Source organism: Hemiscyllium ocellatum, chromosome 5 (genome assembly GCF_020745735.1).
Source record: "Hemiscyllium ocellatum isolate sHemOce1 chromosome 5, sHemOce1.pat.X.cur, whole genome shotgun sequence".
Taxonomy (NCBI): Eukaryota; Metazoa; Chordata; class Chondrichthyes; order Orectolobiformes; family Hemiscylliidae; genus Hemiscyllium; species Hemiscyllium ocellatum.
The window spans coordinates 15,091,265-15,110,200 of record NC_083405.1 but is presented as its reverse complement, the minus strand read 5'-3'; the positions used below and the strand labels follow the sequence as shown (position 1 = coordinate 15,110,200).

Sequence of the window (18,936 nt, the reverse complement as noted above, 5' to 3'; positions counted from 1 at the left end):
GCAATCTGTTTACAAAGGACAAAGGTTCAAAGGAAAAGCAAGACTTCAGAAACAAAATGGGACAAAACAGCAGCTTTCAAATTTTTTTAAAATCATATACTTTTCATGTTACAATTCTTTATGATTAGCTACTTGGAATCAAAAGCAACTTACAAAAATCAGTCCAAAAAGATCTTTCAATCACAGTCACACAGCACAAAAACCAACCCATTGGCACAACTTAGTCATTCTGACCAGGTTTCCGGAACTGAACTTATCCCATTTATCTGTTTCAGCCCATATCTCTCAAAATATTTCCTGTCCATCATCCTGTGCAAATGTCTTTTAAACATTTCATTGTAATGCATTTCATTTCATTGTATTACTTCTTCTGGCAACTCACTCAATATATGCACCAACCTTTGTATGAAAATGTTCCTTTGATTCCTTTCCCCTCTACATAACCCTAATTCGGACTCCCCTATTCTGGGGAAGACCTTGGCTATTCACCTTATCCATACCCCTCACGATTTTAGAAACTTCTGCAAGGTCAATTCATTCCTATGCTCGAGGGGAATAAGTCCAAGCACACCCAGGCTCTCTTTATAACAAAGGAGAAAGTGGTAGCGAGGATGGAAGATTGTGGTTGAGGAATCCGAAGTGTGGGGTACACACTATAATAAATCTTCCATTCTTTAAGTGACGTCCTTTTTCTCGCCCCCTTCCAGTTTAATTAGATTAGATTAGATTACTTACAGCGTGGAAACAGGCCCTTCGACCCAACAAGTCCATACCGACCGGCCGAAGCACACCCACCCAGACCCATTCCCCTACACCTAACACCAAGGGTGGTTTAACATGGCCAATTCACCTAACCTGCACATTTTTCGACTGTGGGAGGAAACCGTAGCACCCGGAGGAAATCCACGCAGACAAGGGGAGAATGTGCAAATTCCACATAGTCAGTCGCCTGAGGTGGGAATTGAACCCGGGTCCCTGGCGCTGTGAGGCAGCAGTGCTAAACCACTGTGCCACCATGCCACCCACAAGTAACATCCCTTAATAACAGCCCTCCTATCAGTGTGACCAGAATTGTACACAGTACTCCACATGTGGCCTCACCAATATCTCTAATATGGTGTCCAAACTCCTGCAGACCAATGAAGGCAAATGCGCAACCCCGATCACCTTTGACATCACTTATAAAGGTGCTGTGTACCCACGTTCCTAGGTCTCCCTGTTTGGTAACACTTCCAGGGTCCTACCGTTAATGATGCAAGTCCTACCCTGGTTCGTCTTACATAACTGAAACACCTCACATTTTTCTACATTAAATTCCACCTGCCATTCGTCAGACCACAGGTTCAGTTATCAGGATCCCACTATGCTTTTCTTCATTGTCCACTATAGCACCAATTTTGGTGTAATCTGTAAATTTACTGACCAATTGTTCCACCTGGCACAGGTGTTTAACTCCTAACTAGCAATGGAACTGAGTCGACTCAATAATAACATTCACTAACACAATTAATACTATAACAAAATACACTATAAACTAACAATTTACACTATAAATCTGATCAACTATCTTGTGCTTTAACTCAACTCTGGATAATCATATATCACCACACTAGATCTTGGCCTTGATCCAAGTTGCGATAATTGTCTGGTCGGCTTCTCTCCATAGTCCCAGGGGTGTCTTCTCTGCAGGTGGTTGGTCGTGGGTTACTGCTTCTCTCTGGGTGGTTCTGCAGCGAATCTTATATGTAGTGGTTGATCCAGCTCTTTTGGGAGGGTGTTTGGTGTCCTCCAACAGATCGATCAGAGCTCGATCACCCTGATCAATCAGACCCAATCAGGTTTTGGCATGTCAATGGTCAGGTGGTGCTTGGGCATCCATTCTTAGGAGGTGTTAGCCGCACATAGGTCAGGTAGCCCTGTCCAAATAAGGGTGAGAGGTGTCCTGGCATCTGGTAAACAACTCCAGGTTCCAATTGTTCAGGCAATGGCATTCAAGTTGATTCTATTCAATAGAAATTCAAGTGCATTTTGTATTGTCTGCAGCTGCTGGGATAATTACATACTGTCTGTCTGTAGCCGGGGCTTGTCTGGATTCTGCAACATGTTTATGTTCACAGTGACTTTGGTCAAGGCTTGTCTCAATTTCTCAACATGCCTCATTTATTGTTCATTTCTCAAACCCATCATTTTGAGCAGCCTGTACATCCACACCATGCCTCCTCTACTCTCATCCAAAGTGACAAACAACACTTGACACAGCACGGACCCTTACGGCACACTGCTAGTCACAGGTTATCACTTTGAACAATGTTCCAACACCTCCCCCTCGGCCCCTTCCTGCCAAGTCAATTTTGTGTCCAATTGGCAAGCTAATTCTCCCTGAATCCCATGTTCTAACTTTACTACCAGTCTATCATGTAGGACGCTGTCGAAGACCTTGCTAAAGTCCAAGTAGACAACATTTACTACTCTGCCTTCATTCACCTGCTTCGTCACCTCTTCAAAAAGCTCAATTTAGAAGATAAATTTGCCCACACAAAGCCACACTGACTACTGCGAGCAGGTTCTTGCCTTCCTAAATGCATAGCTGAAAAATGTTTTGCTGGAAACGCGCAAGTCAGGCAGCATCCAAGGACCAGGAGAATCTACGTTTTGGGCATAAGCCCTTCTTCAGGGATGAGGAAAGTGTGTCCAGCAGGCTAAGATAAAAGGTAGGGAGGAGGGACTTGGGGGAGGGGCGTTGGAAATGCGATAGGTGGAAGGAGGTCAAGGTGAGGGTGATAGGCCAGAGTGGGGTGGCCTTCCTAACCTGCAATCTTCTTCCTGACCTCTCCACCCCCCACCCCACTCCGGCCTTCCACCCTCACTTTGACCTCCTTCCACCTATCACATCTCCAACGCCCCTCCCTGAAGTCCCTCCTCCCTACCTTTTATCTTAGCCTGCTGGACACACTTGCCTCATTCCTGAAGAAGGGCTTATGCCCGAAACATCGAATCTCCTGTTCCTTGGATGCTGCCTGACCTGCTGCGCATTTCCAGCAATACATTTTCAGCTCTGATCTCCAGCATCTGCAGTCCTCACTTTCTCCTTCCTAAATGTGTACTAGATACAGTCTCTCAAACTCCTCCAACATGTACACAATTAACATTTATCTCATCAAACTGTAGTTTCCTGACTTGTCCTTGCATTAACCATGATCCAGCCTTCTGGCACCTCACTTATGGCTGTTAAATGATACAAATCTCCCTGATAAAGGCCCTGCAAGTTCTTCTCTAGCTTCTCACAATGTCCTGGGATTCACTTGATCAGGTCCCGGGGGAATTTATTAATCTGTGCATTAAGACATCCAGAACCTCCTCTTCTGTAATATGGATTCTTCTGAAGACATCACTGCTTATTTTCCCAGAGTTCCCTAACTTCCACATCTTTCTCCAAGGGAAATACTGACAACAGACTTTCATTTAGGATCTCTCTCGTCTCATATAACTTCACATATAGATGGCTTCATTGGTCTTTAAGAGGCCCTATTCTTTCCATAGTTACTCTTTTGCCAGTTATATACTTGGAGAATTTCTTCAGATTCTTTTACTTTAGCTGCAAAGCTATGTTCCATTTTTGCCCTCCTGATTTCCCTCTTAAGTGTTGTCCTACCTATACTCTAAAAGGATTCACTTGAACATCTAGCCCATTTTTCTTGACCAGTGCCTCAATATCTCTATTCATCCACTGTTCCACATTCCTGCCAGCCTTGACATTTACACTAACAGAAACATACTGGCCCTGAACTCACGTTATTTTGAAAGCCACCCACTTGCCAGGCATTCCTTTCCCTGCCAATAGTATCTCTAATCAGCTTTTCTAACTTCCTGTCCAATACCATTAAAATTGGCAATAGTGCAACTCAAAAAGACAAAATGTCCAAATCAACAGATGGAAACAAACTACCTAATTTCCACTGAAATCCAATCCAAATTTTTCTTTTATTCTTGGAATCTCTTAACTAACAAAAGATCGAACACCACAGGAATAGGCCCTTCAACCCATCATGTCATGCCAACAGTCATACTATTCTGAACTAATCCCACCTGCTTGCACATGACCTGAATCCCTCTATTCCCTCCATGTTTACATGACTATCTAAATGCCTCTAACTGCTTACTCTTGATCTGCTTCTACCATTTTTCCCGGCAATGCATTCCAGGCACCTACCTTCCTCTAAAATAAAAAAAATTGTCTCTCACAATTTTTTCCCTTCACCTTAAACCTATACCCCCTAGTATTTGACATTTCCAACTTGGGAAAGAGACTCCAACTATCCACCCTATCTATGTCTCATAAATTTTCAGCATCCAAAGCTCTAGCAAATATAATCCAAGTTTGTCCAACTTTTCCTTACAGCTCCTACACTCCAAACCAGGCAACCATCCTGGCCTTTCTTGCATCCTCTCCAAAAGGCGACATATCCTTCCTACATCGTGTAGTGATCAGAATTGTACACAAAACACAAAAGAAAATCAAATTGTTTGGTATTGAGTAGTAAATAAATATTTGGAGAAATCAAACTTGGGGCAAGTTTATGATTAATAAAAGGTAAAAGTTTAAGGTCAGGAAGTGTTTAATAAGTCCAGTTTGTTAGAGTGATAAGTCTAGTCATTTCCTTATAAACATGCCAGATCTGATATTCAATTTAAAAAGACTACAATGTGTAATAATAGCAAGTTGTAACTAAGATTTACAAAATTATCAAACCAAAGATCTGTAATTGCTGCCAAAGATTATATGATTATTTAAAAGATGAAAATATATAAAGAGTCGTTGGGAATGAAATCCTATAAACCCATGACACATTGACCTCAAATTCTCAAACATTAGTTCTCAGTTTGCACGTGCAATTTGGAACAAAATAAAATGCAAAAAAGATAATCACCACATTTTGTCCTTTCACCAATGCATTCTCTGGAACTGCAACAGGAGGCCACATTGCATTTGTGACGATATTAGAACAAGTTAACACGATGATTTGTAGGTAGCCTCAGTAAACAAAGTTAAAAGATACCATGTTCGGGAAAAAAACAAGCTAAATGAAGCAAGCTTAAAGGAATTATTGCTCACAGCTGCAAATTTTCTAGATTCAATTACATTCACATGTACCATTCCACGAATGACTTCTTTTCAAAATTGAATGACCTGATCCAATTCCACATTTCTAACAAATTTTATAAGTCAGCCTTCAGATATCTCATTCATACATTGAGACTACACTGGCTGTATATGAATGCATGAAGAATATACTTAATTACATGGGTGTATAAAATGACAAAACAGCAACTGGCTGGCGGATACATAGAAACATAGAACATAGAAAAATACAGCGCAGTACAGGCTCTTCAGCCCTCGATGTTGCCGGATACATGCACATTAGCCAAAACGCATTGTGAATTTTGCTGTTGTTAACATTACTTATGGGTTGCTCTGGCTGGAGTCAAACTTGTCCCATCACATTTGTTTCAGTGAAGGCGACATAATATTTAAAACAGATTATTAAATCGAGAAAACAACTCCGTTAGCATTTATGAAAAAACATTCTCAAACTTATTTTTGAAAACATAATTTCCTTTATCAATGTTGTAGTGATTAGAAACATTTATACTACATGCCAAAAGGATAGAACATAGAACATTACAGCGCAGTACAGGCCCTTCGGCCCTTGATGTTGCGCCGACCTGTCATACCAATCTGAAGCCCATTTAATTGACACTATTCCATGTATTTGTCCAATGATGACTTACATGTACTTAAAGTTGGCGAATTTACTACTGTTGCAGGTAAAGCCTTCCATACCCTTACTTATCTCGGAGTAAAGAAACTACCTCTGACATCTGTCCTATATCTATCACCCCTCAATTTAAAGCTATGCCCCCTCGTGCTCACCGTCACAGTTTGCTGGTTGAACAGTGAGGGGGTTGGACACATTAGTTTTAAACTAATCTATGCCATTTTGTATTTGTCTGCAGTCTGTGACAAGTGTCACAGTCCAAAATGTACATTCTACCTGTGGGACAGCTCTACTCCCTGTCCAATAATTTTAACAAAGTTTTATGAACATGTAAATTGTCAAATTCCTCAAAAGAATTCAAATTACTCAGTAGCTCCAACAAATCAGCTTATTTTTTAAAAATTATCAGTAGAGTCAGTACTGAACTGCAGCTTCTTGTGGCATAATTTCAACCCTCATTGATTTTATTTAACACATCATTTTGGCCAGGTAAAACACCTTCTTGTGGATGCTCACTTTTTTTTTTAAATACACACAAAGATACCAAGAACCCATGGTATCTTGTAATACCCAGACTTTCTAACTTCACGATTTCAATTAGTCCAAATAGTTTGTCCTTACCAAAGAAATATAACCCCCTTTGCTCGTCCAGGTATATTGAGAATAACAGCAATCACATAAATTTTCCTTCAGTACATTCTGAATTAGCTAATTTTTTTTTAAAAATGAAGAGTTCTAACGCCCTCTGATTGCATCAAACTAGTTTGGAATTTGTTTGGATAGAATTTCTAACTGAGTTTTAAGAGAATGAGAGACCTTTTTATTCTGCGCAGGATTTGACAGGAAGAGTGGTTTCCCCTTGTGGGGGAGATTCTAAGACCTAAAGGCAAAATCTCATGGTAAGGAATCACCTATTTAAGACTGACATGAGCAGAAAAATTTATTCTCAGGGTACTGAACCTGTGGAGTTCTTTGTCACAGAGGGTTGCGAAGGCTGTGTCATTAAGTACGTTCAAGGATGAGATAGATAGATTTCAAATCAGTAAGGGCATCAAGAATTATGGGAAAAAAAGGCAAGTTGCAGATCATCAAATGAGCCATGACATCAAAGAATGGCAGAGCTGTGCTGAATGGCCCATTTCTGCTCCTAAGATCTCATGAACTTAGGTTTTAATAAGCCTCTACTATAACAGATGTCATTAAGTGAGGAGAGCCAGAAAATAAAGCAAATGAGACAATTAAGTTGTGAACAGAAATTCACTGATGAAATTAATTGCCAGAACTCCAATTAACTGGAGTCTGGTACAGACATGTATGTTATCCACTTTCAATCCCGGAATGATAAATCAAATTAGGAACTATGAAGAAACAAACTGATTAGGGAGTTCAAACATATAAAGCAATCATAAAGGCAAATACAGTTGTAGGTTTTGCATCAAAGCATCTGAAAACAAGCAAGTTTTGCTTTGAACATTTGGAGCCCCAGACACTTCTGGAATATTGCATTTAGTTTTGTTCATCACCTTGGGAAAGGTGTACTTAACTTGGAAGGGGTTTAGTGCAGAAATACACTATTGAGCATCTGCTGTAGTTTATTATATAGCCCTTCACAATTTGAGGGCTAATTTGAGTCATCAGACTTGAAATTGATAAATAAACTTCACTTATATTCAGCAAGATCGAAAGTACACAAGTAATCTGATCAAAGGACTCAGCAGTAGATATGGGTAAAGTGCTTCCTTTTGGGGTTCTGGGGGGAATTGAGAACAAGTGGACTAATCTTAAAATCAGATCTAGAGCAGTAAAAACACATTACAATTGGAGGTCTGGAGGAATGGTGAGCTTTTTATTTGAGTTGTGATGCAGATCAACTGTGATCTAAATTAAATGATGTTGAAGGCTAGAAGAACTGAAGCAAGGGCATCAAGTGGTGAGTGGAATCATGCTAACACCAATGTATATTTTTCCATAATAAAACAGCAGATGCTCAAAATCTAAAACAAAAAGCCTCGGGCGACTGTCTGTGTGGAGTTTGCACATTCTCCCCATGGGTTTCCTCCAGGTGCTCTGGTTTCCTCCCACACTCCAAAGATGTGCAGGTTAGGTGAATCTGTCTTGTTAAATTGCCCATAGTGTTCAGGGATATGTAGGTTTAGTGCATTAGTCAGGGCTAAGTACAGGAGTAGGGGAATGGATTTGGGTGGGTTTCTCTTCACAGAAAGAGTGTGGACTTGTTGGGCTGATGGACTATTGCCACACTGTAGGGATTCTAAAAAAAAATTAGCGAAACTCAGGTCTGGCAGCATCGGTGTGGAGAAGAATTAACTTGCTTCTCAAGAAGAGTCATCAGACTTGAAATGTTAACTCTGCTTTCTCCCCAGCGATGCTGCTGGACCTGCTGGGTTTCACCAGCAATTTCTACCTTTCTTCTTACCTTTTTCTACTCCCACTTACTATTTTCTTGCTACCTATGGCTCATGTCTTATGCTTCATATGGACTACCTTAATCCTTTGAGTGCCATCTGGGAACAGGTCAAGCAGATATTGTTTTGGATCAAAAACCCTTCCCTTGAACAGAGATACACGCCATTTCAACAGTTCATACAGAAGAAACAAAAGAAAGCTAAAGTTGTCTCAATTAAAACATGGCGTTTTTTAAATGCCATCTCTATCCGAAGCTCGGAAAGCCGGTCATGAAATAAAATTAGCACAATAAACTTAGATTGAGATGGAAACTGAAGTAGTAATTGTGAAGTATTATTATCTGAAGAATGGAGTGTTGAGACATCCTCATAGGTGCACAGATGAAACAAAAACAGTTGGTTGTATATCACAGCGATAACATGCAGCTCCCGTATTAGTAGCACATGAAGTTCCCACAACAGAATAATGGGAATTCAAAAAACTCAGCCATCCATCAACAGGTACCTTAAAAGGAACAACAATACATAAAGATTGTGGTGCAGTTTTATCAAAATGTGTCACACTGTCAACTATAGGTAAACTTTAAAATGTACTTAAACCAGAACCCCAAATTCCAAAACCAGTTTTTGAGGAACTATTCACTCGTGCACTTTGTGGATTGTGTAGGGCCGTTTTTCAAAACAAAAGCAAAATCCTTAGCATTTTGGATATGACAACATGATTTCTAAAGGCTAAGAACAATCAGGACGAGAAAGTGGTCACGGAAAATCTCTTTTTTTTGAGTACAACGTGCTCAAGGGTCAAACTCTATGCCAAAAAGGTTTTCAATCATCATCAGTAGTTTGGGGATTAAACAACTAACATTGACCGGTTGCCATGTGTAGAATGCGGCGCTTTGGAGAGGGATCACCAAACTCACAAAACCATGACCAAAACGTCTTATTATGAAAATCTAAAGGATTCAATTTCTTAGTTGCAACCAGGGATTCTCCAAAACAAATTTACTGGCTTCAGCCCATTCAAATCAGTTAATGATTCTCTTGTTTTAAGGCCATAAAAAACTGATTAAAAATCAATCAAGTCAAAACAGAAACATTCAACATGGCCACACTTCTCAAAAAGGTTTAGAGGAGCATGTAGTTGCACAGGTACATCTGAAAACCTCCCAAAACATAATGAACAGATAATCATGCGAGAGCCACACAACTTAATGCAGGTAAAGTTTTGGTACTGCTGCTTTCTTAAGATGACCCATTAAAAGCAAAATTCCATGTTCGCTACAAATTAGTTTAAGGATGATAGCCAGACAGAGTAATAAGCCCTTCAGCTCACATGTCTATACTGACCAACAAAACCAGACTATGCTAAATGCCATTTATCTGCACTTGGTGCATTGCCCATGCCATAGCATCTAAAGTGCTCATCCAGGTGCTTCAAGGTTTCAGTGTCCAGTATCGAGAAACAAGGATCTGGGGATGATTCAAACCATTTTTTAAAAAATCGGAAAATAACTGTGCAAACCAGAACCCTTCAGGTCTAAGGCCTAACAAATGTTTTATAAGATTGTAACAAGCTTTCCTTCCTCCTATATTCCATGGCCTGGCTACATGGCTCATGAAGACAAGATTTGGCTGAGTCATAGAGATATACAGAATGGAAACAGACCCTTCGGTCCAACTCGTCCATGTTGATAAGATCCTCCAAATTAATGTAGTCCCATTTAACACCACTTGGCTCATATTTCTCTAAACCCTTCTTATTAATATACCCATGCAGATGCCTTTTAAATGTGGTCATTGTAGCAATCTCCACCACTTCCTCTGGCAGCTCATTCCATATATGCACTACTTGCTGTCTGAAAAAGTTACCCCTCAGGTCCTTTATAAATCTTTCTCCTCTCACCTTAAACCTATGCCGTCTAGATTTAGACTCCCCTATCCTCGGGAGAAGTCCTTGGCTATTCACCCCATCTCTGCCCCTCAATGTGTGAAACACAGAAAGCTAACAACACTAAACCAGGAAACTGAGGGACTTGATAGGCTGGGGGTAACAACACAGAAAAATAGCACACAGAGCACAGCTGGAAAGCTAATGGGATACGATCCCTTATTTTGAGGATGAGTGTGAAGGAACAGTGCAACCGGAACAGGGGTTCATGAGACCACAACTGAAGCTTGTTTTTTTTGGGGGTATCTGACCCCTAAGGCAAAGATGTGGTTCCACGCAAAGCACTTCACTAGAACTCTCCCCAGTGTGGAAGGATTGTCCTTCTGAGTGAAGATTTAAACTGCCCAGAGTTTAGGAGAATGAGATGTAATCCTATGGTGACATGGAGTGTCCCTCAACGGTCTTGACAGGGTCAAAGCTGAGAGGATGATCCTCGTCCACCTCCTCCATCCAATGATGGCTGTAGGAACCAGGGGACACTCCGTCTCAGACATACACTGCCCCTCTCTCCTTCCTGCGTCTTTACCAAAAATAACACTTCATTTGCTGCTCCTTCATGCTACCACGGCCACATTTCTGCTCAGTTTGATCTGGAATAGCATTGTTTACTTGAATGACATTGTCACACACAGTACTACATGGAAGGAATAAATAGAAGAGAGCTAGAAAACTTGATTACACAATTATAGTCAACCAGGTTGGTGTTAAATTTAGCAAAAAGTCAATTTGCAAGAGCCAAGGTAATGTTCTTAGGACATGTTCAGACAAGGACAACTGTCACCCAGAATTGGCAAAGTAAAAGTTTGAATTGACTTTCCCACCCCTACAGCAAAAATGAGAGAACATGACATTCTTGGGAGCGTGTGGATTTTAACAAAAGTTTGTACCAAATTTTCATACAGTAGACTCATCTTTGACTAATATGCCAAGGAAACAGATAAAAGATGATATAGTCAACAAATGTTAGGCAGCCCTTGAAAGGCAGCAATTTGAATTTATGAACTTGTACTAACTGCACATAAATTAGCAGTAAATGCTAGCAATTTGGGAATTGGGACAAATCCCTTACAGGATGAATGGATAAGCCTGCAGCTTATTTCTTGAATAAATTGAAACTATATCAGCAAAATCCTATTCTTCCACAGAATATGGAAGCATCGGTTTTAGCAGCTCTTAAACACTTCAAAACTTTATGCTCAACATAGAAATAATAAAACTGTGGTTTCTGCCTCTTATTATCTGTCAAATTACATGGATAAATTTAAAAAGACGACTTCAAGGTTGTTCAGATGTAGTTTAGGTCTGTTATCCTTTAACAAAAATGATTCATATTTCTGGAAAGAAAATATAATTGCTGATGCCTTATCCTGAACATAAATGGTTATTGATTCAACAGCATAACCAAGAAAAGTTAAATACTGATTAAAAATCTGATGGGAAGAGTGAATGGCAGAGTTTTGGGTTTTGCTTGTTGTTCAAATACTTCTAACCTCGTTAAGAACAGCTCTTTAAATAAAAATGGGTGTTTCATGTTTTATGCAAGAAGGTATATCAGAACCCTCACTGAGTTTTCATTATTTTTATTCTTTCAGCAATTTAGTCTTGGAGCTGTGAAACTGGGAAATGTGAGCAAAAGGTGCCTTTTGGGTTGTGAATGCCAGCTTGTTTTAAAAGGAAAACAGATCAAATAGAGTTTTGTTTGTTTGTGAGATTAATTGCAGGTTGGTTCCTAATCAAAAGAGTCTGCAGATATTTGGTTACGGGGAAAGACTTATAATGTTTGAACAGGTAGAAGTTGATAACTAACAAGATCAGTACCTGGAAATTGGTCCTGACAAGTCTAAAAATGATCTTACTCATGGAGGAGATGATCAGTCTGCCAGGGAGGGGCCAAATTGGAACCGGTCTTTGAAGTGTGCTTGTGAAAAAGCTGTTGGTGCTATATGAAGACCTGAAAGTTCCTTGACTCACCTCCCCAAAACAGGTTTTGGAAATTCAGAAAATAGAAAACTTCAGGATTATAAGTACTTCAGCCTAAGTGAACTGTAAAAGGTAACCCTGGTCGACATCTTCAGAAAATCAACCAAAAAAACATCTTTTCCTCAGAACAATGCATCATGAAAGCCACCTACGCAATCCAACCAGTTTCATTTTTTTTATTTATCCCATAACTGTGGTTATCGTTGGGGAGAATGGGACTGAAATGCAAAGGTTTGAGCTTATAAGATAGACCATTTTTGTGTAATATTGCTCCACTGAAGTTATTCTATTGTCAACAAATTGCCAAGTCTTTTGTTTAAAAGGTACAAAGCAGTGTTTGGAATTGATAATTTGTAGAATCTGAGATTATTCAAGAAGTCTGATTCGGAACCTTTGGGTCAATTTTGAGAGTTTGTGCTGTGCTTCGAACATAGGGATAGCTGAACTAAATCAACCTGTCTGTCCAAGTGTTGGAAACATCGGGACACGTGAGAGATGAAGGACTGTTAGTGAAGAATGACAGCCTCAGGGATAACAAATTCATACACTCCCAACTTTGACAAATGTGCTACGATTCTAATACTCCAAAAAGACTCATTCTCTACAATAAAATTAAATACATATACAAATTAATTTCAGTTCATAAACCATGTCAGAAGGAGGAAAAAAGAAAAAATTGTATACAACAGATGTACAATAAAGTCACGTTTACCACTTCACTGTTACTACATAAATCAAACTGTGTATGCCTTACCTTTGAATTTTTATGTATATAATATACACACACACACACACACACACACACAAACTGTAAACATTTATTCTGCAGAATTATCTCAGTTCACCTTGAGGTGGAGGGGATGGGTTGGATTGTTAATCATTGTAAGAAATTAATATTTTTGCTAATGGAATTTACTTGCTAAATGTGGGAAGACTAACCAAGAAATGTTTTCTAAATCCATTTAATATGTAATCTAAGAATCAATATGATTTTAAAAGTGTATTCAAATAGCAATTTCTTGAATATTTTCATCTTTTCCTTAAAATTAAAAAAATGGCAGATAGTTGGATCATTTTGAATGCAATAAAACAGTTAACATTTCACCATGCAATGTCAATCTCATCAACTCAGCTGTCAGCCTAATTATCTTTTTAACACTGAAATTGCACCTGAACCTTGAAGTAGTGAGTCATTGCATTGAATGCTGTGTTATTTTCTGCAGACCAAAGTCCACAGTAAACTCTCAATGTTTAGTTAGAAATAGGAAAGCTAACACAAATGAGATTTTAAAATGACATGACACTTTTTTGAATCAAGCTGATTAGTTTTATGATTCAAAATTATGATTGCACCTACATCACTAAAAAAAATGAACACATTGCATGGTCACTTTGTAAAGTGATTGAATACACCGAACACAGGAAAAACACTATATATTGTGATACTTCTCAAAGACATTATGTATTTGCAAACTAATCAAACAAGTCTTTTCGTGCAAAGTTAACCATCATCTTAATGTACAGCAGGGAGGGACCTATTAATATGCTCTGGGGCAGGAAATAAAACCTTAGCAAATCCAATGCAACAAGTCTGCCTATCTTCAGCCAGAGTTCTATCCTATTTTGTAAAGATTCAATGTGCTGTCAAATAATTCACATAAAACTTTCTTATCGACACAAATTGCAAGGATCAAAGTGCTAAAATGCAGTACTCATACATGTACAGGAGATAGAAAACAGTAGTAATTTCATAATATTCACTTTATACTTGAGCTACATTCCAAAAAGCATCAAACCTCTCATTTGGCTATCAGTATTTAAAAGGTCTGTCTTTTGTTTAAATACTGAGGAAAATCAATAAAAATGAAATAATTCTACATATTTACTCTATAAGACCTTTGGATAAAATAAAATTTAAATTATGTATTCTTTCTAATCATTTTCACCATCATCTGTAATTTCTGCACGTTACTTCAAACTAAACTAATCCCACTTAGCGAAAACTACCCGTATCCACAATGAAACCACACCTTTATTAGGAAATCTACAACTAAGGAACTCATTATTGACTTTCGGCAGGATGTTACTCATGCCCCCCTGCACATTAACAGCACAGAGGTGGAACGAGTGGAAAGTGTCAAGCTCCTGGAAGTGGTCATCCACAAGCTTTCTTGGACTCTTCACGTGGATGCACTGGTTACAAAGTCCCAACAACATCTCTTCTTCCTCAGGAAGCTGAGGAAATTTGGCATGACGGTGAATACCCTTGCCAGCTTTTATAGGTGCGCCATTGAGAGCAATCTGTCTGGATGTATCACTACCTGGTATGGCAACTGTACTGTCCGAGATCAGAGACGGATACACAGCGTGGTGAACTCAGCCCGGACAACCACGAAGGCCAACCTCCCATCAATAGAGTCCATCTACCAGGCCTGCTGTCAAGGAAAGGCTGCCAGCGTTCTCAAAGATCCATCCCACCTTGGCAACGTTTTACTACAACCTTTGCCACTGGGGAGAAGGTACAGAAGCCTGAACACGCACCAGCCGGTTTCGAAACAGTTTCTACCCTACTGTTGTTAGAATGCTGAATGGGCTCTCAAACTCTTAATATTTGCCTGTACCTGTGTTTTTGTTTTTGCTGCGGTTCACCTATTACTTACTTATCGATGCTACTTAACTCTGTGTTCTGCCTGTATTGCTCTCAAGACAAAGCTTTTCACTGTTCCTCCGTACACGTGACAATAAATTCAATTCAATTACAAGGAAATTTCCTGAACTTTTGATAGGAAGCAGCTGTGGGAAACAGAACGCCAACCATTTTTAGTTTCCAAGTACAAAAGAACCGCAAGTGGGTTAAAGCACATGGTTACCTGGAACCAGGCTACCGTGATACCCCTTTAAGCAAAGGCACAACTTCGTCCTCAAACTAAATCGGCCAACACAATTAGACGCAGGGTCGAAACGAAATTTGCAGAGGTTTACCCAAACATTTCGCTGTAATAGCTCTTTCCTGCACAGTATTATATCTCCAAAAAGTACCGTGTTTCTTGCAGGAAGCCTGTAGTTTTTGAAAGGAAATGACAGACCTAAGTAAGTAGCCAGGCTTCTAGCTCCATCCTAGGTAACATTAAATACAATCAATCATTCTTTCGTATTCCAGGGTTTGTACGCACCACCCGCTAGAAATCACATGACAGCACACAAATTGAAGTATTTAAAGTACCAACTTTTTTTTTACAAAATGCATAAAAGTGTACTTACCTCAGCAAAGTAATCGTCCATTCTTTAATTATAATTCACTCTGTAAAGGTTTACTGCCGACAAAATGCACAGACTAAACCGTGGATTAACGATGTGTGCAACAAATAAAGGAAGTATTCCAGTTCTCAGGTTTCACAGTTACTCCATGTTACCACCAGTCTTTCGCCCAACATTAATTCGCACTGAATCCTTTGTTTAAATGTTTCCTTAAATCGAGGAGATTGTGAGACACACACTCGCTCATCGCTGTCCACTTAAGTTACGGTGTTCTTAAAATTAATAAATGCAAATTAACTCAAGCTCCTGCAGAATTAAAAAGTTTGACTTTTATTAAAACTCATCTCCTTTGTCCGACACACAAACACACATTATTTTTGTTGGGTGAAATTGCGTCTCTGACCCGACCCAATAGATTTGCAATCCCCAGTGACTCATAAAACTCCACCCTGTTACTTCAGCCCAGCCTCCTCCACAAAACCATATAAGGAGGTTGGTTCCTAATCACTTCAAAAGATTTGAATGTAAACCATATTACTGTGCGTCCAAACTGCCAAATTTAATAACTTCAGAAGAGCTAAGGTCATCTTCGGTTTGAAATGTTAAAGTCTTTAAACCTCAACACGTTCGATACCACAGTTCCTGGAAGATTATTGTTATTCCAGATCAGACTAAGAGATTATCATGATTAAGCGAAAGTGAGTCCTGCAATCCTGATGAAAGGCTTTTGCCCGAAACGTCGATGCTCCTGCTCCTCGGATGCTGCCTGACCTGCTATGTTTTTCCAGCTGCACACTCTTTGACTCTGATCTCTAGCATCTGCAGTCCTTACTTTCTTCCAATGGTACACAGTATGTGTGGCATCTTGTAAAGTCCTGCTTTTGGAATAAACACAGCCTAATTACAGGTTAAAGATCTGAGACACATTCTAAACAAGGCCTTCAATTCAGTGTCTGACCTGAGATATCACCTTTCGTACATTCCTTTCAATCTGCCTGATTGTCATGACAGCATAGCACTGACATTGACTTTATAAAGAATTTACATACCATCTAAAAGTCTTGTTCCCATGAACAGACTTTCTATTTGACACTTCACTCACACCAGTTGTAGGATCTTTTGGTCTCTCTGACCTTGACCTCTCTGCCTGTGTCTCTCGGTATCTGTGTTCTCTCTCTTATTGCACCTGACAAAGGGGCTGCATTGTGAAAACTCGTGTGATTTCAAATAAACCTGTTGGAATTTAATCTGGTGTAGTGCGAGTTCTGACTTCGTCCACCCCCAGTCCAACACCACCACCTCCACATCATGTACAGTGAGTGGTGGGGTGGATAAAAGACATTGAAATGTTCCATCAGCCATGATTATATTTAATGCTGAGGGAACTTAATGGGCTGAATGGTCTGTATCTATTCCTATATTCCTAAATTCTATGATCAGTGCTGTTCAGGAAGTTTCACTCTGACAGTAGCCATTCTCCCTTATCCAGACCCCTTGCCCAGCTTAAATTTGATGAGATACTAATTACATAAATATTTTCTGTCAAATCTACAACAGATGACTTGATTTCTGCTGGGGAAGATCGGTTACTCCTCAGATGAAAAATATGTTCCATTCATTATTGGCACATTCCTCAAGGTTCTGTTCTAAGGCATGAATATACATGTTAGTTTGAAGATTATTTGGTTTGATTCTTGGTGTGTGTTCTTTACACTGTAGCACATTTTCAAGAAGTGACTTACTTTCCAACAAGGAATACGTTGTTGGAATAAAGCTATAAAGTTTTGTCTTCATTGATATGGGGTTTTGGAACCATACCACTAACAAAATATCATATTTTTAGATTGTTTAGGATTTGACATTGCTGCCAGATGGGCCACTCAAAATAATGCACTTACGATGGAAAATAATGAACTTGTCATTGAGTTACAAAGATAGACAAATATTAAAGTATGCTGGGAAATGGAACCCAGCCTTGATTAGATTAGTTTCCCTACAGTGTGGAAACAGGCACTTTGGCCCAACAAGTCCACACTGACTCTCACCCCTGACTAATGCACCTAATTTAGCATGGCCAATTCACTTGACCTGCACATCTTTGGACTGTGACAGCACCTAGAGAAAACTCACGCTGATACCGTGAGAATGTGCAAACTCCACACAAACAGTTGCCCGATGTGGTAATTGAACCCGGATCCCTGGCGCTGTGAGGCAGCAGTGCTAACCACTGAGCCACCGTGCCGCTCAAAAAAACTTAACCAAAAAAAAGTCACTTGGCCAAAGTGACTGTTCTAATCAACATGCTACAGAATCCAGACAGGCTGTCGCTACCAACAGACAGTTTGCAAACAAACTTAGTACCTGTAGACTGTACAATAAACATTCAAATTTGGGTTTGAATGGGACAACAGAATGTTGTTCCTGGGACAATCAGAAACGTTGAGGTATGTACCAGACACCCTTATTTGGAGGAGGCTATGTGCACCAGCACCTCCAGCAATGGAGGCCTAAGAACACCTGCCATCAACATGCCAAAGTCTGGTTGGGTCCGATCGACCTGGGTGATTGAGCCTGATCGATCTATTGGAGGACACTCAAGACCCTCCCAAAAGGGCGCAAAGATTTTAAAGTATAAGAATCGCTACAACACTAGACTCACTAGACTAAGAAAAAGAGCAGGAAATAGCATCACCACAGGAAATGATATCACCAACCCAAGGAAACCTAAACACATAAATCAAAAGCGGGTCATGCCACCAGTGCTTCATCCGGAGGTTCACTGATGATGTTACCTAATATAGTGATGAAACGTCTGAAAATGAACTTACCAGTTTAGTGAGCAAACTTACATCCAAAACTTTAATCTGAGCTACAAATCTTCTCAAAACTCACTAACCTTAAAGTTTTCTTCATTGTCTTTACATAGGTGCATGGTGACTCAGTGGTTAGTACTGCTGCCTCACAACTCCAGGGATGCAGGTTTGGTTCCAGTCTCTGACGACTGTTTGTGTGGTGGTTGCACATTCTCCCTGTGTCTGCCTCCAGGTACTCCGGGTTTCCTCCAGGTACTCCGGTTTCATCCCAGTCTAAAGATGTGCAGGTTAGGTGATTGACCAGACTGAAATTGTCCATAATTTTTAGGGCTAGGTGAATTAGTCATGGTAAATGTGGGGTTAAGCAATACAGGTGGGGGCGGAGTCTGGATTGGATTACTTACAGTGTGGAAACAGGCCCTTCTGGCTATTGAGGGAGTGCAGCGATGGTTCACGAGGTCAATTCCTGGAATGGCAGGATTACCTTACGCTGGAAGACTGGAGCGACTGGACTTGGTTACCCTTGAGTTTAGAAGACTGAGAGGGCATCTGATTGAGACATATAAGATCATTAAAGGATTTGATACTCTGGAGGCAGGAAACATGTTTCCGCTGATGGGTGAGTGCCGAACCAGAGGATACAGCTTAAAAATACAGGGTAGACCATTTAGGACAGAGATGAGGAGAAACTTCTTCACCCAAAACGTGGTGGCTGTGTGGAATGCTCTGCCCCAGAG

General features: G+C 39.9%; 1 protein-coding gene across 1 annotated transcript in view; it reads right to left on the bottom strand.

The window, feature by feature from the left end:
• myo10 (myosin X) overlaps positions 1–15,771 on the bottom strand; it is a 338,767-nt gene extending 322,996 nt beyond the window's left edge. Inside the window, exon 1 of the mRNA XM_060824560.1 lies at positions 15,390–15,771. Coding sequence (XP_060680543.1) covers positions 15,390–15,410 — 21 coding nt within the window. The 5' untranslated portion in view covers positions 15,411–15,771. The remainder of the gene's footprint in view (positions 1–15,389) is intronic.
• Between the last annotated feature and the right edge of the window lie 3,165 nt (positions 15,772–18,936).